The sequence below is a fragment of the Aphelocoma coerulescens genome, chromosome 34, assembly GCF_041296385.1.
Source record: "Aphelocoma coerulescens isolate FSJ_1873_10779 chromosome 34, UR_Acoe_1.0, whole genome shotgun sequence".
NCBI classification, from domain to species: Eukaryota; Metazoa; Chordata; class Aves; order Passeriformes; family Corvidae; genus Aphelocoma; species Aphelocoma coerulescens.
In genome coordinates, this window is record NC_091045.1 from 233955 (window position 1) to 261590 (window position 27636).

Genomic DNA, 27636 nt, shown 5'->3' on the forward strand with positions numbered 1-27636 from the left:
GATTCCAAGTGCCAGCTGGGATTCAGGGCTGGGGATGGCGGGGAATGGGAATTTGGGGACACGGGATACGGGACTGGGATGGACACAGGGACTGGGATGGACACAGGGACTGGACTGGGATGGACACAGGGACTGGGATGGACACAGGGACTGAACTGGGATGGACACAGGGACTGGGATGGACACTGGGGCCAGGGCCATGGCCGGGGTGTGGCCAAGGAGCTCCGGATGGCCCCAATCCCATTCCCGTTCCCGCCCCAGACGTGGACGAGTGCTCCAACGGGACCCTGTGCGGCCCCCACGCCACCTGCCACAACCTGCCCGGCTCCTTCCAGTGCGCCTGCGACCCCGGCTACGAGACCGCCCAGCACGGCCACCACTGCGTGGGTACGGCCACCACCCTGGGGACACGGCCACCACCCTGGGGACACGGCCACCACCCTGGGGACATGGCCACCGTGGGCTGGCGACACGGCCACCACCCTGGGGACACGGCCACCACCCTGGGGACACGGCCACCGTGGGCTGCCGACACGGCCACCACCCTGGGGACACGGCCACCACCCTGGGGACACCCAAATCCCACTCCCTGTGGCCATCCCAGTGTCCCCAGTCCCATCCCAGTGCGCCTGCGACCCCGGCTATGAGATTACCTGGCATGGCCACCACCCTGGGGACACGGCCACCACCCTGGGGACACGGCCACCACCCTTGGGACACGGCCACTGTGGGCTGCCGACACGGCCACCACCCTGGGGACATGGCCACCACCCTGGGGACACGGCCACCACCCTGGGGACACGGCCACCACCCTGGGGACACCCAAATTCCAGTCCCAGTGGCCCCTGTGGCCATCCCAGTGTCCCCAGTCCCATCCCAGTGCGCCTGCGACCCCGGCTATGAGATTACCTGGCATGGCCACCTCCCTGGGGACACCCAAATCCCACTCCCTGTGGCCATCCCAGTGTCCCCAGTCCCATCCCAGTGCGCCTGCGACCCCGGCTACGAGACCGCCCAGCACGGCCACCACTGCGTGGGTATGGCCACCGTGGGCTGGCGACACGGCCACCACCCTGGGGACACGGCCACCGTGGGCTGCCGACACGGCCACCACCCTGGGGACACGGCCACCACCCTGGGGACACCCAAATCCCACTCCCTGTGGCCATCCCAGTGTCCCCAGTCCCATCCCAGTGCACCTGCGACCCCGGCTATGAGATTACCTGGCATGGCCACCACCCTGGGGACACGGCCACCACCCTGGGGACACGGCCACCACCCTGGGGACACCCAAATTCCAGTCCCAGTGGCCCCTGTGGCCATCCCAGTGTCCCCAGTCCCATCCCAGTGCGCCTGCGACCCCGGCTACGAGACCGCCCGGCACGGCCACCACTGCGTGGGTACGGCCACCGTGGGCTGGCGACCCTGGCCACCACCCTGGGGACACGGCCACCACCCTGGGGACACGGTCACCACCCTGGCAACACCCAAATCCCGCTCCCAGTGTCCCCAGTCCCATCCCAGTGCGCCTGCAACCCCGGCTACGAGACCGCCCAGCACGGCCACCACTGCGTGGGTACGGCCACCGTGGGCTGGCGACACGGCCACCACCCTGGGGACACGGCCACCACCCTGGGGACACGGCCACCGTGGGCTGGCGACACGGCCACCACCCTGGGGACACGGTCACCACCCTGGCGACACCCAAATCCCACTCCCTGTGGCCATCCCAGTGTCCCCAGTCCCATCCCAGTGCGCCTGCGACCCCGGCTATGAGATTACCTGGCATGGCCACCACCCTGGGGACATGGCCACCACCCTGGGGACACGGCCACCACCCTGGGGACACCCAAATCTCTCTCCCAGTGTCGTGTGGACGAGTGCCAGACCCTCCGCGGGGTTTGTGGGGCCGAGCATCCCCCATTCCCACCCCATTCCCATCCCAAATCCCAAATCCCAAATCCCAAATCCTGATCCCAAATCCCAAATCCCAAATCCCAAATCCAAAATCCGAAACCCCGCAGATGTGGACGAGTGCCAGACCCTGCACGGGGTTTGTGGGGCCGAGCATCCCCCATTCCCACCCCATTCTGACCCCATTTCCCACCCCAAATCCCAAATCCCAAATCCCAAATCCCAAATCCCAATCCCAATCCCAATCCCAATCCCAAATCCCCCAAATCCCAAACCTCGCAGACGTGGACGAGTGCCAGACCCTGCGCGGGGTTTGTGGGGCCGAGTGCCCATCCCGTCCCTAAATCCCCCATTCCCACACCATTCCCACCCCAAATCCCAAATCCCAAATCCCAAATCCCAAATCCCCCAAATCCGAAACCCCGCAGACGTGGACGAGTGCCAGACCCTGCGCGGGGTCTGTGGGGCCGAGCATCCCCCATTCCCACCCCATTTCCTATCCCAAATCCCAAATCCCAATCCCAGATCCCAAATCCCAATCCCAAATCCCAAATCCCAAATCCCAAATCCCAAATCCCAAATCCCCCAAATCCCAAACCCCGCAGACGTGGACGAGTGCCAGACCCTGCGCGGGGTTTGTGGGGCCGAGTGCTCATCCCGTCCCTGAATCCCCCATTCCCACCCCATTCTCACCCCATTTCCCACCCCAAATCCCAAATCCCAAATCCCAAACCCCGCAGACGTGGACGAGTGCCAGACCCTGCGCGGGGTTTGTGGGGCCGAGCGCTCATCCCGTCCCTAAATCCCCCATTACCACCCCAAATCCTGATCCCAATCCCAATCCTAAATCCCCCAAATCCCAAACCCCGCAGACGTGGACGAGTGCCAGACCCTGCGCGGGGTCTGTGGGGCCGAGCGCCCATCCCGTCCCTAAATCCCCCATTCCCACACCATTCCCACCCCAAATCCCAAATCCCAAATCCCAAATCCCAAATCCCCCAAATCCCAAACCCCGCAGATGTGGACGAGTGCCAGACCCTGCGCAGGGTTTGTGGGGCCGAGCGCTCATCCCGTCCCTAAATCCCCCATTCCCACCCCATTCTGACCCCATTTCCCATCCCAAATCCCAATCCCAAATCCCAAATCCCAAATCCCAAATCCCAAACCCCGCAGACGTGGACGAGTGCCAGACCCTGCGCGGGGTTTGTGGGGCCGAGCGCTCATCCCGTCCCTAAATCCCCCATTCCCACCCCATTCTGACCCCATTTCCCACACCAAATCCCAATCCCAAATCCCAAATCCCAAATCCCAAATCCCAAACCCCGCAGACGTGGACGAGTGCCAGACCCTGCGCGGGGTTTGTGGGGCCGAGCGCTGCGAGAACGTCGAGGGCTCCTTCCTGTGCCTCTGCCCCGACTCCCGGCAGGAGTTCGACCCCATCAGCGGCCGCTGCGGAGCCGCCCCGACCCCACAGACCCCAAAACCGCCCCAAACGCCCCCAAACCCGCCCGGCTCCGCGCTGGCCTCGTGCTTCAGTAGGGCCTGCGGGCTCCTGGCCCCAAACGTCACTCGCCCGCAGTGCTGCTGCACCCTGGGGTGGGCATGGGGGGCACAGTGCCCCGGGCAGCCCTGCCCCACACCTGGCACAGGTGAGAGAGACCCCAAAAGGTTTGGGGCGGGTTTGGGAGGGGTTTGGGAGGGGTTTGGGGTGGGTTTGGGGTGGATTTGGGATGGATTTGGGGTGGATTTGGGGGAGATTTGGGGTGGGCATGGGGGGCACAGTGCCCCGGGCTGCCCTGCCCCACACCTGGTACAGGTGAGAGACACCCCAAAAGGTTTGGGGTGAGATTGGGAGGGGTTTGGGGTGGGTTTGGGGTGGATTTGGGGTGGATTTGGGGGAGATTTGGGGTGAATTTGGGGTGGGTTTGGGGTGGGCGTGGGGGGCACAGTGCCCCGGGCAGCCCTGCCCCACACCTGGTACAGGTGAGAGACCCCAAAAGGTTTGGAGTGAGATTGGGAGGGGTTTGGGAGGGGTTTGGGGTGGATTTGGGGTGGATTTGGGGGAGATTTGGGGTGGGTTTGGGGTGGGTTTGGGGTGGGCGTGGGGGGCACAGTGCCCCGGGCAGCCCTGCCCCACACCTGGCACAGGTGAGAGACACCCCAAAAGGTTTGGGGTGAGATTGGGAGGGGTTTGGGGTGGATGTGGGGTGAATTTGGGGTGGATTTGGGGTGGATTTGGGGTGGATTTGGGGGAGACTTGGGGTGGATTTGGGGTGGGTTTGGGGAGATTTGGGGTGGGTATGGGGGGCACAGTGCCCCGGGCAGCCCTGCCCCACACCTGGCACAGGTGAGAGAGACCCCAAAAGATTTGGAGTGAGATTGGGAGGGGTTTGGGAGGGGTTTGGGGTGGGTTTGGGGTGGATTTGGGGTGGATTTGGGGTGGGTTTGGGGAATGGGATGGATTTGGGGTGGGTTTGGGGTGGATTTGGGGGAGATTTGGGGGAGATTTGGGGGAGATTTGGGGTGGATTTGGGGTGGATTTGGGGTGGGTTTGGGGAATGGGATGGATTTGGGGTGGGTTTGGGGTGGGTTTGGGGTGGATTTGGGGTGGATTTGGGGGAGATTTGGGGTGGGCGTAGGGGGCACAGTGCCCCGGGCAGTCCTGCCCCACACCTGGCACAGGTGAGAGACACCCCAAAAGGTTTGGGGTGGATTTGGGGTGAATTTGGGGTGAATTTGGGATGAATTTGGGATGAATTTGGGGGAGATTTGGGGTGAATTTGGGGTGGATTTGGGGTGGATTTGGGGTGAATTTGGGGGAGATTTGGGGTGGATTTGGGGTGAATTTGGGGGAGATTTGGGGTGAATTTGGGGTGGATTTGGGGTGAATTTGGGATGAATTTGGGGTGGATTTGGGGTGAATTTGGGGTGAATTTGGGATGAATTTGGGGTGGATTTGGGCTGTGGGAAAGGGGAGGGGTTTCACGAGCAGAATTGGGGGGGGGGGGGGGGGGGGGGGGGCTCCCGGTCAGAATTTTGGGGGTCCCTGACCCCCCCATATCCCCACCCCCCCCCAGAGGATCACCTGTCCCTGTGTCCCCACGGGCCCGGCCGAGTCCCCGAGGGTCCCCAGGGCCCCCCCGCGGGTGAGTCCGGACCCCCCAGGGGAGACCCCGGCCCATGGGGGGGGGTCCTGGGGGGTCTTGGGGGGGTCTTGGGGGGTCCCCGTGTCCCTGGGGGGTCCCTGAGGGGGTCTTTGGGGGGGGGTCCCTGGGGGGGGTCTTGGGGGGTCCCTGGAGGGTCCCTGGGGGGGTTCCTGGGGAGGTCTTGGGGGGTCTCTGGGGGGTCCCTGGGGGGGTCTTGGGGCTCCCCGTGTCCCTGAGGGGTCCCTGGGGGGGTCCCTGGGGGGTCCCTGGGGGGGTCTTGGGGGGTCCTGGGGGGTCCTGGGGGGTTCTTGGGGTGGTCCCGGTGTCCCTGGGGAGGTCCCTGGGGGGGTCTTTGGGGGGGGTCCCTGGGGGGTCCTGGGGGGTCTCTGGGGGGTCTCCGTGTCCCTGGGGGGGGGGTCCCTGGGGGGGTCTTTGGGGGGGGGGTCCCTGGGGGGTCCTGGGGGGTCTCTGGGGGGGTCCCCGTGTCCCTGGGGGGGTCTTGGGGGGTCCCTGGAGGGTCCCTGGGGGGGTTCCTGGGGAGGTCTTGGGGGGTCTCTGGGGGGTCCCTGGGGGGGTCTTGGGGCTCCCCATGTCCCTGAGGGATCCCTGGGGGGTCCCTGGGGGGTCACTGGGGGGGTCTTGGGGGGTCCTGGGGGGTCCTGGGGGGTTCTTGGGGTGGTCCCGGTGTCCCTGGGGGGGTCTTTGGGGGCTCCCTGGGGGGGTCCCTGGGGGGCGGGGTTCAGCCCTGGGGGGTCCTTGGGGGGTCTCCGTGTCCCTGGGGGGGTCCCTGGGGGGGTCTTGGGGGGTCCCTGGGGGGTCTTTGGGGGGGGGTCCCTGGGGGGTCCTGGGGGGTCTCTGGGGGGGTCTCCGTGTCCCTGGGGGGGTCTTGGGGGGGTCCCTGGGGGGTCCCCGTGTCCCTGGGGGGTCCCTGGGGGGGTCTTTGGGGGGGGGTCCCTGGGGGGTCCTGGGGGGTTCTTGGGGGGTCCCCGTGTCCCTGGGGGGGGGTCCCTGGGGGGGTCTTTGGGGGGGGGTCCCTGGGGGGTCCTGGGGGGTCTCTGGGGGGGGTCCCCGTGTCCCTGGGGGGGTCTTGGGTGTCCCTGGGGGGTCCCGGGGGGTCCCCGTGTCCCTGGGAGGGGGGGGTCCCTGGGGGGGGATCCCTGGGTGGTCCCCGTGTCCCCCCTCCCCCTGGGGGGGGGTCGCTGCGGTTTGGGGGGGGGGGGGGTTGGGGGGGAGGGGGTCCCACACCTCCCCCTCCCCTGACTGCCCCCCCCCCCCCCCCAGACGTGGACGAGTGCGCGCTGTTCGCGCCCGCGCTCTGCCGGGGGGGGGTCTGCGTGAACGCGCCCCCCGCCTTCAGCTGCTACTGCCCCAGCGGCTTCTACTTCGAGCAGGAGCACCTGCAGTGCGTGGGTGAGCGCCGGGCACCTGCCAGGACCTGCCAGGACCTGCCAGGACCTGCCTGTGCCTGTCTGTACCTGCCAGGACCTGTCTGTACCTGCCAGGACCTGCCTGTGTCCGTCTGTGCCTGTCTGTGTCCCTGTGTACCTGCCAGGACCTGCCTGTGTCCGTCTGTACCTGCCAGGACCTGCCTGTGTCCGTCTGTGTCCGTCTGTACCTGCCAGGACCTGTCTGTGTCTGTCTGTACCTGCCAGGACCTGTCTGTACCTGCCAGGACCTGCCTGTGTCCGTCTGTGCCTGTCTGTGCCTGCCAGGACCTGCCTGTGTCCGTCTGTGTCCGTCTGTGCCTGCCAGGACCTGCCAGGACCTGCCAGGACCTGCCAGGACCTGTCTGTACCTGCCAGGACCTGTCTGTGTCCGTCTGTGCCCGCCAGGACCTGTCTGTACCTGCCAGGACCTGCCTGTGTCCGTCTGTGCCTGACAGGACCTGTCTGTGTCCGTCTGTGCCTGTCTGTGCCTGCCAGGACCTGTCTGTGTCCGTCTGTGCCTGCCAGGACCTGTTTGTGTCCGTCTGTGCCTGACAGGACCTGTCTGTGCCTGTCTGTACCTGTCTGTGCCTGCCAGGACCTGTCTGTGTCCGTCTGTACCTGCCAGGACCTGTCTGTGTCCACCTGTACCTGCCAGGACCTGTCTGTGTCCACCTGTACCTGTCTGTGCCTGTCTGTGTCTGTCTGTACCTGCCAGGACCTGCCTGCACCCCCAAACCCTTCCTAAATCTCCCCAAAGGCCCCCCAAATCCCCCCTAAACTCCCCAAAATCCCCCCTAAACCCCTCCTAAACCCCCCCAAACCCTTCCTAACCCTCCCTAAACCCCCCTAAACCCCCCAAAATCCCCCAAATCCCTCCTAACCCCCCGTAAACCCCTCCTAATCCCCCCAAACCCTTCCTAATCCCCCCTAGACCCCTCCTAAACCGCCCCAAACCCTTCCTAACCCTCCCCAACCCGCCCCTACAGCCCCCTCCCCATCCTCAAACCCCGCCTAAACTCCCCCTTAACCCCCCAAATCCCCCCTCAACCCCTCCTAATCCCCCCTAGACCCCTCCTAACCCCCCGTAAACCCCTCCTAAACCGCCCCAAACCCTTCCTAACCCTCCCCAACCCGCCCCTACAGCCCCCTCCCCATCCTCAAACCCCACCTAAACTCCCCCTTAACCCCCCAAATCCCCCCTCAACCCCCCAAAATCCCCCTTAAATCCCCCTTAAACCCCTCCTAAACCCCCCCAAACCCTTCCTAACCCTCCCCACCCCGCCCCTACAGCCCCCTCCCCATCCTCAAACCCCACCTAAACTCCCCCTTAACCCCCCAAATCCCCTCTAAACCCCCCCAAATCCCCCTTAAACCCCCCAAAATCCCCCTTAAACCCCTCCTAAACCGCCCCAAACCCTTCCTAACCCTCCCCAAACCACCCCTACAGCCCCCTCCCCATCCTCAAACCCCACCTAAACTCCCCCTTAACCCCCCAAAATCCCCTCTAAACCCCCCCAAATCCCCCTTAAACCCCCCAAATCCCCCTTAAACCCGTCCTAAACCCCATTCGCCCCCCCCAGACAACGACGAGTGCGCGGCGGCCGAGGCCGAGCCGTGCCTGGGGGGGCTCTGTGTGAACACGGTGGGCTCGTACCTCTGCTCCTGCCCCCCCCCGCTCATCCTCGACCCCTCCCAGCGCCGCTGCGTGGCCAACGACTCCAGCCCGGGTGGGTTTTGGGGGGCCGGGGGGGTCCCCGATCTCGGGGAGGGGTCAGGGGACCCAGGTTTGGGGGGTTTAGGGGGGTTAGAGGGGATTTGGGGGGGTAGGAAGGGGTTAGGAGGGGTTTGAGGGGGGTTAGGATGGGTTTGAGGGGGGTTAGGATGGGTTTGAGGGGGGTTAGGAGGGGTTTGAGGGCAGTTAGGAGGGGTTTTGGGGGGATTAGGATGGGTTTGAGGGGGGTTAGGAGGGGTTTGAGGGGGGTTGGGAGGGGTTTGAGGGAGGTTAGGATGGGTTTGAGGGGGGTTAGGAGGGGTTTGAGGGGGGTTGGGAGGGGTTTGAGGGAGGTTAGGAGGGGTTTGAGGGGGGGTTAGGAGGGGTTTGAGGGGGGTTGGGAGGGGTTTGAGGGAGGTTAGGATGGGTTTGAGGGGGGTTAGGAGGGGTTTGAGGGGGGTTAGGAGGGGTTTTAGGGCAGTTAGGAGGGGTTTTGGGGGGATTAGGATGGGTTTGAGGGGGGTTAGGATGAGTTTGAGGGGGGTTAGGAGGGGTTTGAGGGGGGTTAGGAGGGGTTTGAGGGAGGTTAGGATGGGTTTGAGGGGGTTAGGATGGGTTTGAGGGGGGTTAGGAGGGGTTTTAGGGCAGTTAGGAGGGGTTTTAGGGGGGTTACGAGGGGTTTGAGGGGGTTAAGCGAGGTTTAGGATGGGTTTTGGGGGGCCGGGGGGGTCCCCGATATCGGGGAGGGATGAGGGGACCCAGGTTTGGGGGGTTTAGGGGGGTTAGAGGGGATTTTGGGGGGGGTAGGAAGGGGTTAGGAGGGGTTTGAGGGGGGTTAGGAGGGGTTTGAGGGGGGTTAGGAGGGGTTTGAGGGGGGTTAGGAGAGGTTTGAGGGGGGTTAGGATGGGCTTGAGGGGGGTTAGGAGGGGTTTGAGGGGGGTTACGAGGGGTTTGAGGGGGTTAAGCGAGGTTTAGGATGGGTTTTGGGGGGGCCGGGGGAGTCCCCGATATGGGGGAGGGATGAGGGGACCCAGGTTTGGGGGGTTTAGGGGGGTTAGAGGGGATTTTGGGGGGGTAGGAAGGGGTTAGGAGGGGTTTGAGGGGGGTTAGGAGAGGTTTGAGGGGGGTTAGGAGAGGTTTGAGGGGGTTAGGAGGGGTTTAGGGCAGTTGGGGGAGTTAGGAGAGGTTTTAGGGGCGTTAGGAGGGGTTTTAGGGCAGTTAGGAGAGGTTTGAGGGGGGTTAGGAGGGGTTTTAGGGCAGTTAGGAGAGGTTTGAGGGGGTTAGGAGGGGTTTTAGGGGTCCCCGATATCGGGCGGGGTGAATAGACCCAGGTTTGGGGGGGCTTAGGGGGTCTTGGAGGGGTTTTAGGGGCGACGTGGGGGTCCCAATGAAGGGGATTTTTGGGGTCCCCAATAACGGCGATTTTTGGGATTTCCATTAACGGCGATTTTTGGGGTCCCCATTAACGGCGATTTTTGGGGTTCCCCATTAACGGCGATTTTTGGGGTCCCCATCAGAGAGGGGGGGGTCCTGGGGGGGTCCTGGGGGTCCCAGTTATGGGGTTACGGGGGGGGGTCCCCATTAGGGGAGGGGGGATCGATGCGGGGCGGGGTCCCCCACGAACGATCCCAATAATGGGGATTTTTGGGGTCCCATTAACGGCGATTTTTGGGGTTCCCATTAACGGCGATTTTTGGGGGGTCCCATTAACGGGGCTGAACTTTTGGGGGTCGCGACCCCCCAAATAAGACCCCACCCCAATTTTAACCCCCCCAGAGGGGTCCGTGGCCGTGTGCTGGGAGGAGCTGGGACCGGACCTGGGGTGGGGGGGCGTTACTTGGGGTCCCCATTAACGGCGATTTTTGGGGTTCCCATTAACGGGGCTGCACTTTTGGGGGTCGCGACCCCCCAAATAAGACCCCACCCCCAATTTTAACCCCCCCAGAGGGGTCCGTGGCCGTGTGCTGGGAGGAGCTGCGACCACCCCTGGGGTGGGGGGCGTTACTTGGGGTCCCCCATTAACGGCGATTTTTGGGGTCCCATTAACGGCGATTTTTGGGGTCCCATTAACGGCGATTTTTGGGGGTCCCCATCAGAGCGGGGGGGTCCTGGGGGGGTCCTGGGGGTCCCAGTTATGGGGTTACGGGGGGGGGTTCCCATTAGGGGAGGGGGGATCGATGCGGGGCGGGGTCCCCCACGAACGATCCCAATGAAGGGGATTTTTGGGGTCCCCCAATAACGGTGATTTTTGGGGTTCCCATTAACGGCGATTTTTGGGGTTCCCATTTACGGGGCTGAACTTTTGGGGGTCGCGACCCCCCAAATAAGACCCCACCCCAATTTTAACCCCCCCAGAGGGGTCCGTGGCCGTGTGCTGGCAGGAGGTGGGGCCGGACCTGGGGTGGGGGGCGTTACTTGGGGTCCCCATTAACGGCGATTTTTGGGGGTCCCATTAACGGCGATTTTTGGGGTTCCCATTAACGGGGCTGCACTTTTGGGGGTCGCGACCCCCCAAATAAGACCCCCACCCCAATTTTAACCCCCCCAGAGGGGTCCGTGGCCGTGTGCTGGGAGGAGCTGGGACCACCCCTGGGGTGGGGGGCGATTTTTGGGGTCCCCAATAACGGCGATTTTTGGGGTTCCCATTAACGGGGCTGCACTTTTGGGGGTCGCGACCCCCCAAATAAGACCCCACCCCAATTTTAACCCCCCCCCAGAGGGGTCCGTGGCCGTGTGCTGGCAGGAGGTGGGGCCGGACCTGGGGTGGGGGGCGTTACTTGGGGTCCCCATTAACGGCGATTTTTGGGGTTCCCATTAACGGGGCTGAACTTTTGGGGGTCGCGACCCCCCAAATAAGACCCCACCCCAATTTTCACCCCCCCAGAGGGGTCCGTGGCCGTGTGCTGGCAGGAGGTGGGGCCGGACCTGGTGTGCGGGCGGCCGCGGCGGGCGGGGCAGGTGACCTACACCGAGTGCTGCTGCCTGTACGGGCAGGCGTGGGGCATGGACTGCGCGCTGTGCCCCGCCCCCCACTCCGGTGAGACCCCCCGGGACCCCCCAAATTCAGCCCCGGTACCGGGGGGAGGCGGGGAGAGAGAAGGGAGTGGGACCAGTTTGGGTACTGGGAGCACTGGGAGCACTGGGAGCACTGGGAGCCCCCGGTGTGGGGCATGGACTGCGCGCTGTGCCCCGCCCCCCACTCCGGTGAGACCCCCGGGACCCCCCGGGACCCCCCAAATTCAGCCCCGGTACCGGGGGGAGGCGGGGAGCGGGAAGGGAGTGGGACCAGTTTGGGTACTGGGAGCACTGGGAGCACTGGGAGCACTGGGAGCCCCCGGTGTGGGGCATGGACTGCGCGCTGTGCCCCGCCCCCCACTCCGGTGAGACCCCCGGGACCCCCCAAATTCAGCCCCGGTACCGGGGGGAGGCGGGGAGAGAGAAGGGAGTGGGACCGGTTTGGGTACTGGGAGCACTGGGAGCACTGGGAGGGGAAACTGGGGATGGGAGGGGGCGGGAATTGGGCCCGGAATCCCCCGAAATTCCCCCGAAAATTCCCTGAAATCCCCTAAAATTCCCCCCAAATTCCCCCCCCAATTCCCCCAAAATCTCCCCGAAATTCCCCGAAAATTCCCCTGAAATTCCCCTGAAATCCCCCCCCCCAAATTCCCCCAAATTCCCCCGAAATTCCCCCAAATTCCCCCCAAATCCCCTCAAATTCCTCCAAAATCCGCCCGAATTCCCTGAAGTTCCCCCAAAATCTCCGAATTCCCCCCAAATTCTCCCAAAACCTCCCAAATCCACCCAAAATCCCCCGAATTCTCCCAAAATCCCCCAAATCTACCCCTAAATCTCCCCAAATCCCCCCAAATCCCCCTAAATTCCCCCTAAATTCCCCCAAATTCAGCCCCGGTACCGGGGGGAGGCGGGGAGAGAGAAGGGAGTGGGACCAGTTTGGGTACTGGGAGCACTGGGAGCACTGGGAGCCTCCGGTGGGGGGCATGGACTGCGCGCTGTGCCCCGCCCCCCACTCCGGTGAGACCCCCGGGACCCCCCAAATTCAGCCCCGGTACCGGGGGGAGGCGGAGAGAGAGAAGGGAGTGGGACCAGTTTGGGTACTGGGAGCACTGGGAGCACTGGGAGGGGAAACTGGGGATGGGAGGGGGCGGGAATTGGGCCCGGAATCCCCCGAAATTCCCCCGAAAATTCCCTGAAATCCCCTAAAATTCCCCCCAAATTCCCCCCCCCCCCCCCAATTCCCCCAAAATCTCCCCGAAATTCCCCGAAAATTCCCCTGAAATTCCCCCGAAATTCCCCCAAATCCCCTCAAATTCCTCCAAAATCCGCCCGAATTCCCTGAAGTTCCCCCAAAATCTCCGAATTCCCCCCAAATTCTCCCAAAATCTCCCAAATCCACCCAAAATCCCCCGAATTCTCCCAAAATCCCCCAAATCTACCCCTAAATCTCCCCAAATCCCCCCAAATCCCCCTAAATTCCCCCTAAATTCCCCCAAATTCAGCCCCGGTACCGGGGGGAGGCGGGGAGAGAGAAGGGAGTGGGACCAGTTTGGGTACTGGGAGCACTGGGAGCACTGGGAGCCCCCCGGTGTGGGGCATGGACTGCGCGCTGTGCCCCGCCCCCCACTCCGGTGAGACCCCCGGGACCCCCCGGGACCCCCCAAATTCAGCCCCGGTACCGGGGGGAGGCGGGGAGCGAGAAGGGAGTGGGACCAGTTTGGGTACTGGGAGCACTGGGAGCACTGGGAGCACTGGGAGCCCCCGGTGTGGGGCATGGACTGCGCGCTGTGCCCCGCCCCCCACTCCGGTGAGACCCCCGGGACCCCCCAAATTCAGCCCCGGTGCCGGGGGGAGGCGGGGAGAGAGAAGGGAGTGGGACCAGTTTGGGTACTGGGAGCACTGGGAGCACTGGGAGGGGAAACTGGGGATGGGAGGGGGCGGGAATTGGGCCCGGAATCCCCCGAAATTCCCCCGAAAATTCCCTGAAATCCCCTAAAATTCCCCCCAAATTCCCCCCCCAATTCTCCCAAAATCTCCCCGAAATTCCCCGAAATTCCCCCGAAATTCCCCCGAAATTCCCCCGAAATCTCCCCCCAAATTCCCCCAAATTCCCCCGAAATTCCCCCGAATTCCCCCGAAATTCCCCCGAATTCCCCCCAAATCCCCTCAAATTCCTCCAAAATCCGCCCGAATTCCCTGAAGTTCCCCCAAAATCTCCGAATTCCCCCCAAATTCTCCCAAAATCTCCCAAATCCACCCAAAATCCCCCGAATTCTCCCAAAATCCCCACAATCCCCCAAATCTACCGCTAAATCTCCCCAAATCCCCCCAAATTCAGCCCCGGTACCGGGGGGAGGCGGGGAGCGGGAAGGGAGTGGGACCAGTTTGGGTACTGGGAGCACTGGGAGCACTGGGAGGGGAAACTGGGGATGGGAGGGGGCGGGAATTGGGCCCGGAATCCCCCGAAATTCCCCCGAAAATTCCCTGAAATCCCCTAAAATTCCCCCCAAATTCCCCCCCCCCCCAATTCCCCCAAAATCTCCCCGAAATTCCCCGAAAATTCCCCCGAATTCCCCCAAAATTCCCTAAAATTCCCCCAAAATCCCCCCAAATTCTCCCAAATTTCCCCAAAATCCCCCTCTAAAATCCCAAAATCCCCCCCAAATCCCCCCAAATCCTCCCCAAATCCCCCAAAATTCCCCCCAAAACCCCTCTAAATTCCCCCAAAATCCCCCCAAATCCCCCCAAATTCCCCCCAAATCCTCCCAAAATCCCCCCAAATCCTCCCCAAAATCCCCCCAAATTCCCCCCAAATCACCCCAAATTCTCCCAAATTTCCCCCCAAACCCCCCCAAAATCCCCCCAAAATCCCCAAAATCCCCCCCAAATCCCCAAAATCCCCCAAAATCCCCAAAATCCTCCCCAAATCCCCCCAAAATCCGCCCCCAAACCCACCCCAAACCCCCCCCCCCCCTATTCCAGACCCCTCCCCCACCCCCCACAATTTAGGAACCCCCTCCCCCCCAACCCCCCCCCTCCCCAAATTTCGGGGTTCACCCCCCCCCAGCGCCCCCCTCCCCCCCTCTCTCTTTTCTCTCCCCTCCCCCCCCAGACGACTTCGAGCTCCTCTGCAACGTCCTGAGACCCCCCAACTTCGCCCCCCCCCTCTACGACCCCTCCCCAAATTTCCCCCCTCCCCTCCCCCACCTCCCCCCCCACCCCCAATTCGGGCCCCTCCCCTACGGGGGGGCCCCCCCGGAATTTTTTGGGGCGCTGCGACCCCCCCCAGCCCGACCCCTTCCCCTTCGGGGGGGGTTTGGGGGGGTTGGGCTACGACCCCCGGGGTGGGGGAGGGGCGGGCGACCCCTCCCTTTACGCCCCTCCCCCGCCGCCCCCTCCCCCCTCGCTACGAGGATTTTGGGGACCCCCCGGGGAGTTTTGGGCTCCCAGAGGGGGAGGGGACCCCGATTTGAGCCCCCCGAGCCCCCCCCGGACCCCCGCGGGGGCCCCCCCTGGGATTTCCAAGCGCTCGGGACCCCCGAGGAGGAGGAGGAGGAGGAGGAAGGTGAGGTTTGGGGGGGGGGGTTTGGGGGGGTTTTGGGGGAGTTTTGGGGTTTTGGGGAGTTTTGGGGGGAGTTCGGGGATTTTTGGGGGGTTTTGAGAGGGTTTTGGGGGAGTTTTGGGGGTTTAGGGGGAGTTTTTGGGGGGGGTTTTGGGGTTTTTTGGGGGCAGTTCGGGGATTTTGGGGGGTTTTGAGAGGGTTTTGGGGGAGTTTTGGGGGTTTAGGGGGAGTTTTTGGGGGGGGTTTTGGGTTTTTTTGGGGGGAGTTCGGGGATTTTTGGGGGGTTTTGAGATGGTTTTGGGGGAGTTTTGGGGGGTTTGGGGGGAGTTTTGGGGGTTTGGGGGGAGTTTTTGGGGGGTTTGGGGGGTTTTCGGGGAGTTTTGGGGGTTTTGGGGGGTTTAGGGGATTTTGGGGGGTTTTGAGAGGGTTTTGGGGGAGTTTTGGGGGGTTTTGGGGGGAGTTTTGGGGATTTTGGGGGTTTTGGGGGAGTTTTTGGGGATTTTGGGGGGGTTTGGGGGGAGTTCGGGGATTTTTGGGGGGTTTTGAGAGGCTTTTGGGGTTTTTGGGGGGATTTTGTTGGGTTTTTTTCAGATTTCGGGGGTTTTTGGGGTTCTTTGGGTGGTTTTTGGGGGTTTTTTGAGGTTCTTTGGGTGGTTTTTGTGTTTTTTTGGGGTTCTTTGGGTGGGTTTTGGGGGTTTTTTGGGGTTCTTTGGGTGGGTTTTGGGGTTTTTTAGGGTTCTTTGGGTGGGTTTTGGGGTTTTTTTTGAGGTTCTTTGGGTGGTTTTTGGGGGTTTTTTGAGGTTCTTTGGGTGGTTTTTTGGGGTTCTTTGGGTGGTTTTTTGGGTTTTTTTTGAGGTTCTTTGGGTGGTTTTTTGGGGTTTTTTGGGGTTCTTTGGGTGGTTTTTTGGGGTTCTTTGGGTGGTTTTTGGGGTTTTTTGGGGTTCTTTGGGTGGTTTTTTGGGGTTTTTTGGGGGTTCTTTGGGTTGGTTTTGGGGGTTTTTTGGAGTTATTTGGGTGGGTTTTGGGGGTTTTTGGGGTTCTTTGGGTGGTTTTTTGGGGTTTTTTGAGGTTCTTTGGGTGGTTTTTTGGGGTTTTTTGGGGTTCTTTGGTGATTTTTTGGGTTTTTTTTGAGGTTCTTTGAGTGGTTTTTTGGGGTTCTTTGGGTGGTTTTTTGGGTTTTTTTTTGAGGTTCTTTGGGTGGTTTTTTGGGGTTCTTTGGGTGTTTTTTTGGGGTTTTTTTGGGGTTCTTTGGGTGGTTTTTTGGGGTTTTTTGGGGTTCTTTGGGTGGGTTTTGGGGTGTTTTTTTCGGTCTGAAGCCCCCTCCCCACTTTAGGGGCGCAGGACGAGCAGTGCGGGGTCCTGAGCGGCTGCACCCACGGGCGCTGCGTCCGCGTGGGCGACGCCTTCACCTGCGCCTGCGACCCCGGCTTCCGCCTGGACCCCGCCCGCCTCGACTGCCTCGGTGAGACCCCTCCCCAAAAAAAAAAAAAAACCCGAGACCCCTCCCCAAAATCCCGGGGAAAAAAACCCCGAGTCCTGAGAACCCCAAAATCCGGGAAAAAAACCTCAAATCCTGAAAAAAAAAAATCCAAATTTTGAGAGATGAAAAACCCTGAAAACACCGTAAATCCTGAGAAACTCCCCCAAAAAAACCCCCGAGACCCCTCCCCAAAATCCTTGGGAAAAAAACCCCGAGTCCTGAGAACCCCAAAATCCGGGAAAAAAACCTCAAATCCTGAAAAAAAAAAATCCAAATTTTGAGAGATGAAAAACCCTGAAAACACCGTAAATCCTGAGAAATCTCCCTAAAAAAAAAACCCCGAGACCCCTCCCCAAAATCGCTGAGATTCCCCCAAAATCCCTGGGAAAAAAACCCCGAGTCCTGAGAGCCCCAAAATCCGGGAAAAAAACCTCAAATCCTGAAAAAAACCCCCAAATCTTGGGAGCTCCAAAGCCCTGAAAACACCGTAAATCCTGAGAAATCTCCCTAAAAAACCCCCGAGACCCCTCCCCAAAATTGCTGAGATTCCCCCAAAATCCCTGGGAAAAAACCCCGAGTCCTGAGAGCCCCAAAATCTCGGAAAAATCCGGGAAAAAACCCTCAAATCCTGAAAAAAACCCCCAAATCTTGAGAGCTCCAAAGCCCTGAAAAACACCGTAAATCCTGAGAAACTCCCCCCAAAAAAACCCCGAGACCCCTCCCCAAAATCCTTGGGAAAAAAACCCCGAGTCCTGAGAACCCCAAAATCCGGGAAAAAAAACCTCAAATCCTGAAAAAAAACCCCCAAATTTTGAGAGCTGCAAAGCCCTGAAAACACCGTAAATCCTGAGAAATCTCCCTAAAAAAAACCCCCAAGACCCCTCCCCAAAATCGCTGAGATTCCCCCAAAATCCCTGGGAAAAAAACCCCGAGTCCTGAGAGCCCCAAAATCCGGGAAAAAAACCTCAAATCCTGAAAAAAAAAATCCAAATTTTGAGAGATGAAAAACCCTGAAAACACCGTAAATCCTGAGAAATCTCCCTAAAAAACCCCGAGACCCCTCCCCAAAATCCTTGGGAAAAAACCCCGAGTCCTGAGAGCCCCAAAATCCCGGGAAAAAACCCTCAAATCCTGAAAAAAAACCCCAAATCTTGGGAGCTCCAAAGCCCTGAAAACACCGTAAATCCTGAGAAATCTCCCTAAAAAAAAACCCCGAGACCCCTCCCCAAAATCGCTGAGATTCCCCCAAAATCCCTGGGAAAAAACCCCGAGTCCTGAGAACCCCAAAATCCGGGGAAAAAAACCTCAAATCCTGAAAAAAAAAATCCAAATTTTGAGAGATGAAAAACCCTGAAAACACCGTAAATCCTGAGAAATCTCCCTAAAAAAACCCCGAGACCCCTCCCCAAAATTCCTCAGATTCCCCCAAAATCCCGGGGAAAAAAACCCCGAGTCCTGAGAGCCCCAAAATCCGGGAAAAAAACCTCAAATCCTGAAAAACACCCCCAAATCTTGAGAGATGAAAAACCCTGAAAACACCGTAAATCCTGAGAAATCTCCCTAAAAAAAACCCCCAAGACCCCTCCCCAAAATCGCTGAGATTCCCCCAAAATCCCTGGGAAAAAAAACCCCGAGTCCTGAGAGCCCCAAAATCCGGGAAAAAAAACCTCAAATCCTGAAAAAAAAAAAATCCAAATTTCGAGAGATGAAAAACCCTGAAAACACCGTAAATCCTGAGAAATCTCCCTAAAAAAAACCCCCGAGACCCCTCCCCAAAATCGCTGAGATTCCCCCAAAATCTCTGGGAAAAAAACGATTCCTGAGAGCCCCAAAATCCGGGAAAAATCCTGAATCTTGAGAGCCCCCCGGGCCCCCCTAAAACCCCAAATCCCCCCAAATTTCCACTTTTAACCCTAAATTTTCCCCCTTTAAACCCAATTTCCCCCTCTTTAACCCCAAATCCTCCCCAAATTTCCCCCTAAAACCCAAACTCAACCCCTTTAACCCCAAATCCCCCCAAATTTCCCCCTAAAAACCCAAATCCCCCCCTTTAACCCCAAATTTCCCCCCCTTAACCCCAAATCCCCCCCTTAACCCCAAATTTCCCCCTAAAAACCCCAAATCCCCCCCTTTAACCACAAATTAACCCCAAATTTCCCCCTAAAAACCCCCAAATTTCCCCCTAAATACCCCAAATTTCCCCTTTAACCTCAAATTAACCCCAAATCCCCCCCTTAACCCCAAATTAACCCCAAATTTCCCCCTTTAACCCCAAATTAACCCCAAATTTCCCCTTTAACCCAAATTAAGCCCAAATCTCCCCCTTTAACCCCAAATTAACCCCAAATTTCCCCCATATCCCCCAAATCTCCCCCTAAAATCCCCAATTCCCCCCCTTTAAACCCCAAATCCCTCCCTTTAACCCCAAATTTCTCCCTAAAAACCCCAAATCCCCCCTTTTAACCCCAAATTTCCCCTAAAAACCCCAAATCCCCCCCTTTAACCCCAAACTCCCCCCAAATTTCCCCCTTTAACCCCAAATTAACCCCAAATTTCCCCCTAAAACCTGAAGTTTCCCCCCTTTAACCCCAAATTTCCCCCCTTTAACCCCAAATTTCCCCCCAAATCCCCCGCAAATTTCCCCCTAAAAAGCCCAAATTTCCCCCTTTAACCCCACATTAACCCCAAATTCCCCCCTTTAACCCCAAATCCCCCCCTTTAACCCCAAATTGACGCCAAATTCCCCCTTTAAACCCCAAAATCCCCCCCTTTAACCCCAAATTGACCCCAAAATCCCCCCTTTAACCCCAAAATCCCCCCCTTAACCCCAAATTGACCCCAAAATCCCCCCTTTAACCCCAAATCCCCCCCTTTAACCCTCAATTGACCCCAAAATCCCCCCTTTAACCCCAAATCCCCCCCCTTTAACCCCCAATTGACCCCAAATTCCCCCTTTTAACCCCAAATTGACCCCAAATTCCCCCCTTTAACCCCAAATCCCCCCCTTTAACCCCAAATTGACCCCAAAATCCCCCCTTTAACCCCAAATCCCCCCTTTAACCCCAAATCCCCCCCTTTAACCCCAATTGACCCCAAAATCCCCCTTTTAACCCCAAATCCCCGCCTTTAACCCAAATTAACCCCAAATTCCCCCCTTAACCCTAAAATCCCCCCTTTTAACCCCAAATCCCCCCATTAACCCCAAATTGACCCCAAAATCCCCCCTTTAACCCCAAATCCCCCCCTTTAACCCCAATTGACCCCAAAATCCCCCCTTTTTAACCCCAAATTCCCCCCTTTAACCCCAAATTTCCCCCTTTAACCCCACATTAACCCCCAAATTCCCCCCTTTAACCCCAAATCCCCCCCTTTAACCCCAAATTAACCCCAAATTTCCCCCCCTTTAACCCCAAATTTCCCCTTTAACCTCAAATTAACCCCAAATCCCCCCCCTTTAACCCCAAATCCCCCCTTAACCCCAAACTCCCCCAAATTTCCCCCTTTAACCCCCAAATTAACCCCAAATTTCCCCTAAAAACCCCAAATCTCCCCCTTTTAACCCTAAATTAACCCCAAATTTCCCCCTTTAACCCCCAATTGACCCCCAAATCCCCCCTTTTCACCCCAAATTTCCCCCCCTTTTCCCCAGACGTGGACGAGTGCTCGGCGCTGCCCCCCCCGTGCCGCCCCGGCCGCTGCCTCAACACCGCCGGCTCCTTCCGCTGCCTGTGCCCCCCCGGGACCCCCCCCGGTGCGGGACCCCCCCCCCCCGCTGACCCCCTCCCCCCCCCCCCCCGCGCCTGAAGCCCCTCCCCATATTTATTGTGCGGCGTTTTTGGAGATAAAAACCAGCAAAAGAAATATAAGGATTTTTTTTTTTGGGGGGGGGGGGGGGGATTCATCCTGACCCCTCCCCCCCTCCTCCTACAGCCCCTCCACCCCCCCCCCCCACAACCCAAGGGAGGGGGGATTTGGGGACCCCCACCCTTCATTTTTACTGAATAAAGGTTTTCTAGAAAATGAGGCTGTTTTGGGGGGGAGGGGTTTGGCCCCTCCTCATTTTGTTTTGGGGTGGGGGGGGGAGTTGGGGAAGAGCCCTCCTGGGTTGGGACCCCCCCCCCACCACCCCAGAATTGGGACACCTCCCCCCATGGGATTGGGACCCCCCCAGAATTGGGACCCACCCCCATGGGATTGGGACCCCCCCAGAATTGGGACCCCCCCCTCAGAATTGGGACCGCCCCCCCCATGGAATTTGGGACCCTCCTGGCACTGGGACCCCCCCCCCCCCCCATGGAACTGGGACCCCCCCCCCCCCATGGAATTGGGACCCCCTCCCATGGAATTGGGACCCCCCCATGGAATTGGACCCCCCCCATGGAACTGGGACCCCCTCCCATGAATTGGGACCCCCCCATGGAACTGGGACCCCCCCCCCATGGAATTGGGACCCCCCCCCATGGAACTGGGACACCCCCCCATGGAACTGGGACCCCCCCAGTATTACTGGGACCCCTCCCCACAAAACCGAGACCCCCCCCCCATGGAACTGAGAACCCCCCTCCCCCAGGACTGACCCCCCCCCCCACCCCACAGAACGAAGCCGTCGACCCCAAGCGCCTTTGGGGACCCTTTATTGTGCGGAGTCCCCTCCCAGTGTCCCCTCCCAGTGCCCCCCAGTATCCCCAGTGCCCCCCCCCGCCGGCGCTACCCGCTGCTGCCCCCCCCCCCCGCCGCCCCGTGCCCCCCTCCCGGAGCTGCTTTGGTCCCGTCCCTCGTCCCCTCCAACAAGCCGGCCCCCTCCTCGGCGCTGGCGCCGTCGTCGTCCGGTGCCGCGGCGGCGCCGGGGAGGCCGTGGAGCTCGGCCACGTGGCGGAAGGTCTGGGCCAGCAGCAGGACGCCCGTGACCCCCAGCAGCAGGTACACTGTGGGGGAGGGGCGTGAGGGACCCGGCGCGGCGTCGGGGACGCGAGGGGGCGCGAGGGGACGCGAGGGGACACGAGGGGAGCCAACGTGACCCATCAGGACCCAACGGAACCCAACGGAACCAATCAGGACCCAACGTGACCCATCAGGACCCAACAGAACCCATCAGAACCCAACGGAACCCATCGGGACCCAACGGAACCCATCGGGACCCAACAGAACCCAACGGGAGCCATCAGGACCCATTGGGACCCAACGGAACCTAACGGAACCCAACGTGACCTATTAGGACCCAACAGAACCCATCAGAACCCATCAGGACCCAACAGAACCCAACGGAACCCATCAGGACCCATTGGGACCCAATGGAACCCAACGGAACCCATCGGGACCCATCAGGACCCAACGGAACCCATCAGGACCCAACGGAACCCATCGGGACCCATTGGGACCCAACAGAACCCATCAGAACCCAACGGAACCCATCGGGACCCAACGTGACCCATCAGGACCCAACAGAACCCAACGGGAGCCATCAGGACCCAACGGGAGCCATCGGGAGCCAACAGAACCCAACAGAACCCATTGGGACCCATCAGGACCCATCGGGACCCAACGGAACCCAACGGAACCCATCAGGAGCCATCGGGACTCACTGGGACCCAACAGAACCCAACAGAACCCGTCAGGACCCATCAGGACCCAACGTGACCCATCGGGACCCATTGGGACCCAACGGAATCCAACAGAACCCATCGGGACCCAACGTGACCCAACCGAACCCAACGGAACCCATTGGGACCCAACGTGACCCATCGGAACCCAACAGAACCCATTGGGACCCATCAGGAGCCAACGGGAGTCATCAGGACCCATCAGGACACATCAGGACCCAATGGAACCCATCAGGACCCAACAGGACCCAACGGAACCCATCAGGACCCATCAGGACCCATCAGGACCCATCGGGACCCAACAGGACCCAACGGAACCCATTGGGACCCATCGGGACCCATCGGAACCCATCGGGACCCAACTCAACCCACTGGAACCCAATGGGACACAACGGAACCCAACGGGACCCACTGGAACCCACTGGAACCCATCCAGAACCCAACAAAATCCCAAAAACCCAACCCAACCAAAACCCATCCAAAAACCCAAAACCCAACTCAACCCAAACCCATCCAAAACCCAACCCAACCAAAACCCATCCAAAATCCCAAAACCCAACTCCACCCAAACCCATCCAAAAACCCCAAAAACTCAACTCAATCAAAACCCATCCAAAATCCCAAAACCCAACTCAACCAAAACCCATCCAAAACCCAACAAAAAACCCATCCAAAACCCCAAAACCAAACTCCACCCAAACCCATCCAAAACCCCATAACCCAACTCAACTCAACCTAAACCCAACTCAACCCAATCAAAACCCAACCCAACCCAACCAAAACCCATCCAAAAACCCCAAAAACTCAACTCAATCAAAACCCATCCAAAATCCCAAAAAACCCAACTTAACTCAATCAAAACCCAGCTCAACCAAAACCCAACTCAACCGAACCCAACTCAACTCAACCAAAACCCATCCAAAACCCCAAAACCCAACTCAACCCAATCAAAACCCATCCGAACCCCCAAAAACTCACTGGAAGCCCTCCAAAACCCAGCCCAACTCAACCAAAACCCAACTCAACGCAATCAAAACCCATCCAAAACCCCAAAACCTCAACTCAACCAAACCCAACTCAACCCAACCAAAACCCAACCCAACCAAAACCCAACTCAACTCAACCCAAACCCATCCAAAACCCTAAAACCCCAACTCAATTCAACCAAACCCAACTCAACTCAACCAAATCCAACCAAAATCCAACTCAACTCAACCCAAACCCATCCAAAACCGCAAAACCCCAACTCAACTCAACCAAACCCAACCAAACCAAATTCAACCCAATCAAAACCCAACTCAACTCAACCCAAACCCATCCAAAACCCCAAAACCCCAACTCAACTCAACCAAACCCAACTCAACCCAATCAAAACCCAACCCAACCCAACCAAAACCCATCCAAAACCCCCAAAACCCAACCCAACCAAAACCCAACTCAACGCAATCAAAATCCAACTCAACTCAACCCAAACCCATCCAAAACCCCAAAACCCCAACTCAACTCAACCAAACCCAACTCAACCCAACCAAATCCAACCAAAATCCAACTCAACTCAACCCAAACCCATCCAAAACCCTAAAACCCCAACTCAACTCAACCCAACCCAACCCAAACCCAACTCAACTCAACCAAAATCCAACTCAACCCAACTCAACCAAACCCAACCCAACCAAAACCCAACTCAACCCAACCAAAACCCAACTCAACCCAACTCAACCAAACCCAACCCAACCAAAACCCAACTCAACCCAACCAAAACCCAACTCAACCAAACCCAACCCAACCAAAACCCCAACTCAACCCAACCAAAACCCAACTCAACTCAACCAAAACCCAACCCAACCCTCAACCAAAACCCCCAAACCCCCGAGAGGCCTCTCGGCAAGCCCCGAAACTCACCGGCCACGGCCACTTGGTAGAGCTGCCTCAGCGGCTGCCGCGCTTGCCGGGCCGGCACGAGGTCGCCGAAGCCGACGGTGCAGAGGGAGATGACGCAGAAATAGACGGCGTCCAGGTAGGTCCAGGTGGGCTCCACCAGGTAGAAGGCGGCGGCCGGGAGGAGCACCAGGAGCACCAGGGCGGCGGCCACCAGGCCCAGGAGGTGGGCACGGGCGGCGCCGCGCCGGCCGTAGCCCCAACGAGCCTGCAGGTAGCCCCGGGGCCGCCGGGCCAGGGGACCGCCGAGGCGGCGGGCGGTGGCCGCCAGCAGGAACATGGTGGCCGGGACCCCCAGGGCGGCGTAGGCGGCGCAGAAGGATTTGCCGGCGGCCGAGAGCGGCGTCACCGAGCCGTAGCCTTGGGGGGAGGGACACGGGGAGGGTCAGGGGGTGACCTCGACTCGCCCATGGGGTGGGGGGTGGGGGGGGTTGGGGGGTTTGGGGGGCTTGGGGGGGCTTGGGGTGGATGGGGGGGTCTTGGGGGTCTTGGGAATCTTGGGGAGTCCTGGGGGGTCTTGGGGGGTCTTGGGGGGTCTTGGGGGTCTTGGGAATCTTGGGGAGTCCTGGGGGGTCTTGGGGGTCTTGGGGGGTCTTGGGGGTCTTGGGAATCTTGGGGAGTCCTGGGGGGTCTTGGGGGGTCTTGGGGGTCTTGGGAATCTTGGGGAGTCCTGGGGGGTCTTGGGGGGTCTTGGGGGGTCTTGGGGGTCTTGGGAATCTTGGGGAGTCCTGGGGGGTCTTGGGGCATCTTGGGGGGTCTTGGGGCATCTTGGGGGGTCTTGGGGGGTCCTGGGGGTCTTGGGGGGTCTTGGGGGTCTTGGGGGGTCTTGGGGTGGATGGGGGTCTTGGGGGTCTTGGGGGGTCCTGGGGGTCTTGGGGGGTCTTGGGGGATCCTGGGGGTCTTTGGGGGGCTTGGGGGTCTTGGGGGGTCTTTGGGTGGAAGGGGGGTCTTGGGGGGGCTTGGGGGCCTTGGGGTGGATGGGGGGTCTTGGGGGTCTTGGGGGGTCTTGGGGGTCTTGGGAATCTTGGGGAGTCCTGGGGGGTCTTGGGGGGTCTTGGGGTGGAAGGAGAGTCTTGGGGCATCTTGGGGGGGTCTTGGGGGGTCCTGGGGGTCTTGGGGGATCTTGGGGGGTCTTGAGGGGTCTTGGGGGGTCCTGGGGGTCTTGGGGGGTCTTTGGGTGGAAGGGAGGTCTTGGGGGGGCTTGGGGGCCTTGGGGTGGATGGGGGGTCTTGGGGGTCTTGGGGGTCTTGGGAATCTTGGGGAGTCCTGGGGGGTCTTGGAGGGTCCTGGGGTATCTTGGGGGGTCCTGGGGGTCTTGGGGGGTCTTGGGGGATCCTGGGGATCTTGGGGGGGCTTGGGGGATCCTGGGGGTCTTGGGGGGGCTTGGGGTGGATGGGGGTCTTGGGGGTCTTGGGGGGTCCTGGGGGTCTTGGGGGGGCTTGGGGGCCTTGGGGTGGATGGGGGTCTTGGGGGTCTTGGGGGTCTTGGGAATCTTGGGGAGTCCTGGGGGGTCTTGGAGGGTCCTGGGGTATCTTGGGGGGTCCTGGGGGTCTTGGGGGGTCTTGGGGTGGATGGGGGTCTTGGGGGTCTTGGGGGGTCCTGGGGGTCTTGGGGGGTCTTGGGGGATCCTGGGGATCTTGGGGGGGCTTGGGGTGGATGGGGGTCTTGGGGGTCTTGGGGGGTCTTGGGGGTCTTGGGGGGTCTTGGGGGGTCTTTGGGTGGAAGGGGGGTCTTGGAGGGTCCTGGGGTATCTTGGGGGGTCCTGGGGGTCTTGGGGGGTCTTGGGGGATCCTGGGGATCTTGGGGGGGCTTGGGGGATCCTGGGGGTCTTGGGGGGGCTTGGGGTGGATGGGGGTCTTGGGGGTCTTGGGGGGTCCTGGGGGTCTTGGGGGGGCTTGGGGGCCTTGGGGTGGATGGGGGTCTTGGGGGTCTTGGGGGTCTTGGGAATCTTGGGGAGTCCTGGGGGGTCTTGGAGGGTCCTGGGGTATCTTGGGGGGTCCTGGGGGTCTTGGGGGGTCTTGGGGGATCCTGGGGATCTTGGGGGGGCTTGGGGGATCCTGGGGGTCTTGGGGGGGCTTGGGGTGGATGGGGGTCTTGGGGGTCTTGGGGGGTCCTGGGGGTCTTGGGGGGGCTTGGGGGCCTTGGGGTGGATGGGGGTCTTGGGGGTCTTGGGGGTCTTGGGAATCTTGGGGAGTCCTGGGGGGTCTTGGAGGGTCCTGGGGTATCTTGGGGGGTCCTGGGGGTCTTGGGGGGTCTTGGGGTGGATGGGGGTCTTGGGGGTCTTGGGGGGTCCTGGGGGTCTTGGGGGGTCTTGGGGGATCCTGGGGATCTTGGGGGGGCTTGGGGTGGATGGGGGTCTTGGGGGTCTTGGGGGGTCTTGGGGGGTCTTGGGGGGGCTTGGGGGCCTTGGGGTGGATGGGGGTCTTGGGGGTCTTGGGGGTCTTGGGAATCTTGTGGAGTCCTGGGGGGTCTTGGAGGGTCCTGGGGTATCTTGGGGGTCTTGGGGGGTCTTGGGGTAGAAGGGGAGTCTTGGAGGGTCTTGGGAGTCTCGGGGTTCTTCGGAATCTTGGGGGATCTTGGGGGGTCTTGGGGGATCTTGGGGGGTCCTGGGGGGTCTTGGGGGTCTTGGGGTTCTCAGGGGTATCTTGGGGGGTCCTGGGGTGGAAGGGGGGTCTTGGAGGGTCTTGGGGGTCCTGGGGATCTTAGGGGGTCCTGGGGGGTCTTGAGGGTCTTGGGGAGTCTTGGGGATCTGGGGGATCTCGGGGGTCTTGGGGTGGAAGGGGGGGTCTTGGAGGGTCTTGGGGTTCTTGGGGGGTCCTGGGGGGTCTTGGAGGTCTTGGGGGGTTGGGGTGGATGGGGGTCTTGGGGAACAGGGGGAGTTTTGGGGGGGGGGTCTTGGGGATCTCGGGGGGTCTTGGGGGGTCTTGAGGGTCATGGGGGTCCTGGGGTATCTTGGGGGGTCCTGGGGGGTCTTGGAGGTCTTGGGGGGTTGGGGTGGGTGGGGGTCTTGGGGAACAGGGGGAGTTTTGGGGGGGGTGTCTTGGGGATCTCAGGGGGTCTTGGGGGGTCTTGAGGGTCATGGGGGTCCTGGGGTATCTTGGGGGGTCCTGGGGGTATCTTGGGGGTCTTGGGGAGTCTTGAAGGTCTTGAGGGTCTTAGGGGTCTTGGGGGGTCCTGGGGTATCTTGGGGGTCTTGGGGATCTGGGGGATCTCGGGGGTCTTGGGGGGTCTTGAGGGTCATGGGGGTCCTGGGGTATCTTGGGGGGTCCTGGGGGTATCTTGGGGGTCTTGGGGGGTCTTGGGGGGTCTTGGGGTTCTTGCGGGGTCCTGGTGGGTCTCGGAGGTCTTGGAGGTCCTGGGGTGGAAGGGGGTCTTGGGGAACAGGGGGAGTCTTGGGGGGTCTTGGGGTTCTTGGGGGGTCCAGGGGGGGTCTTGGGGTGGAAGGGGGTCTTGGGGAACTGGGGGGGTTCTTGGAGGGTCTTGGGGGTCTCGGGGGTCTTGAGGCTCCTGGAGTGCCAGGGGGTCTCGGGGGTCGTGGTGGTCCTGGCAGTCCCCACACCTTGGGTGGGTTCTGGGGGGGGGGGGGGGGGGGGGGGGGTCCTGAATTGGGTGGGGGTCCCCTGGGGGTGCCCTGGGGGTCTCGGGGGTCTCGGGGGTCTCGGGGGTCTCACCCACGGTGGTCAGGAGGGTGACGATGAACAGGAGGGCGCTGGCCACGTCCCACTCGCCGGCCTCGGGGGTCCCGGGGGTCCCGGGGGGTCCCTCGAGCGCCCGCAGCCCCAGGACCCCCAAAAGCACCAACCCCGCGTAGGCGACCCCCAAAAACAGAGCCCCCCGCCCCAT

General features: G+C 60.8%; 2 protein-coding genes across 2 annotated transcripts in view; one reads left to right on the top strand and one right to left on the bottom strand.

Annotated features, from left to right (window-relative positions):
- LOC138100449 (latent-transforming growth factor beta-binding protein 4-like) overlaps positions 1-20059 on the top strand; it is a 51136-nt gene extending 31077 nt beyond the window's left edge. Inside the window, exons 17-28 of the mRNA XM_068998289.1 lie at positions 262-387; positions 861-1400; positions 1514-1576; positions 3243-3563; positions 4992-5060; positions 6342-6470; positions 8068-8214; positions 11083-11235; positions 14326-14462; positions 14664-14778; positions 16109-16237; positions 19905-20059. Of these exons, the coding sequence (XP_068854390.1) occupies positions 262-387; positions 861-1400; positions 1514-1576; positions 3243-3563; positions 4992-5060; positions 6342-6470; positions 8068-8214; positions 11083-11235; positions 14326-14462; positions 14664-14778; positions 16109-16237; positions 19905-20059 (2084 nt within the window). The remainder of the gene's footprint in view (positions 1-261; positions 388-860; positions 1401-1513; positions 1577-3242; positions 3564-4991; positions 5061-6341; positions 6471-8067; positions 8215-11082; positions 11236-14325; positions 14463-14663; positions 14779-16108; positions 16238-19904) is intronic.
- Positions 20060-20962: 903 nt separating this feature from the next.
- On the bottom strand, positions 20963-27636 carry LOC138100451 (potassium channel subfamily K member 6-like). The gene is made up of 3 exons (XM_068998290.1): positions 27465-27636; positions 23758-24153; positions 20963-21180 (listed from the first exon to the last, which is right to left on the bottom strand). Exons 1-3 carry the CDS (start codon positions 27634-27636, stop codon positions 20963-20965), a joined length of 786 nt encoding a protein of 261 aa, XP_068854391.1.

Excerpts from the sequence above, each read along its gene's own strand:
- LOC138100451 (XM_068998290.1), bottom strand. The coding sequence starts at position 27,636 with ATGGGGCGGGGGGCTCTGTTTTTGGGGGTCGCCTACGCGGGGTTGGTG. Across the intron at positions 24,154-27,464 it reads CACCCTCCTGACCACCGTGG|GCTACGGCTCGGTGACGCCG; the intron begins GTGAGACCCCCG and ends CCTCCCCCCAAG. Across the intron at positions 21,181-23,757 it reads CTACCAAGTGGCCGTGGCCG|TGTACCTGCTGCTGGGGGTC; the intron begins GTGAGTTTCGGG and ends CCTCCCCCACAG.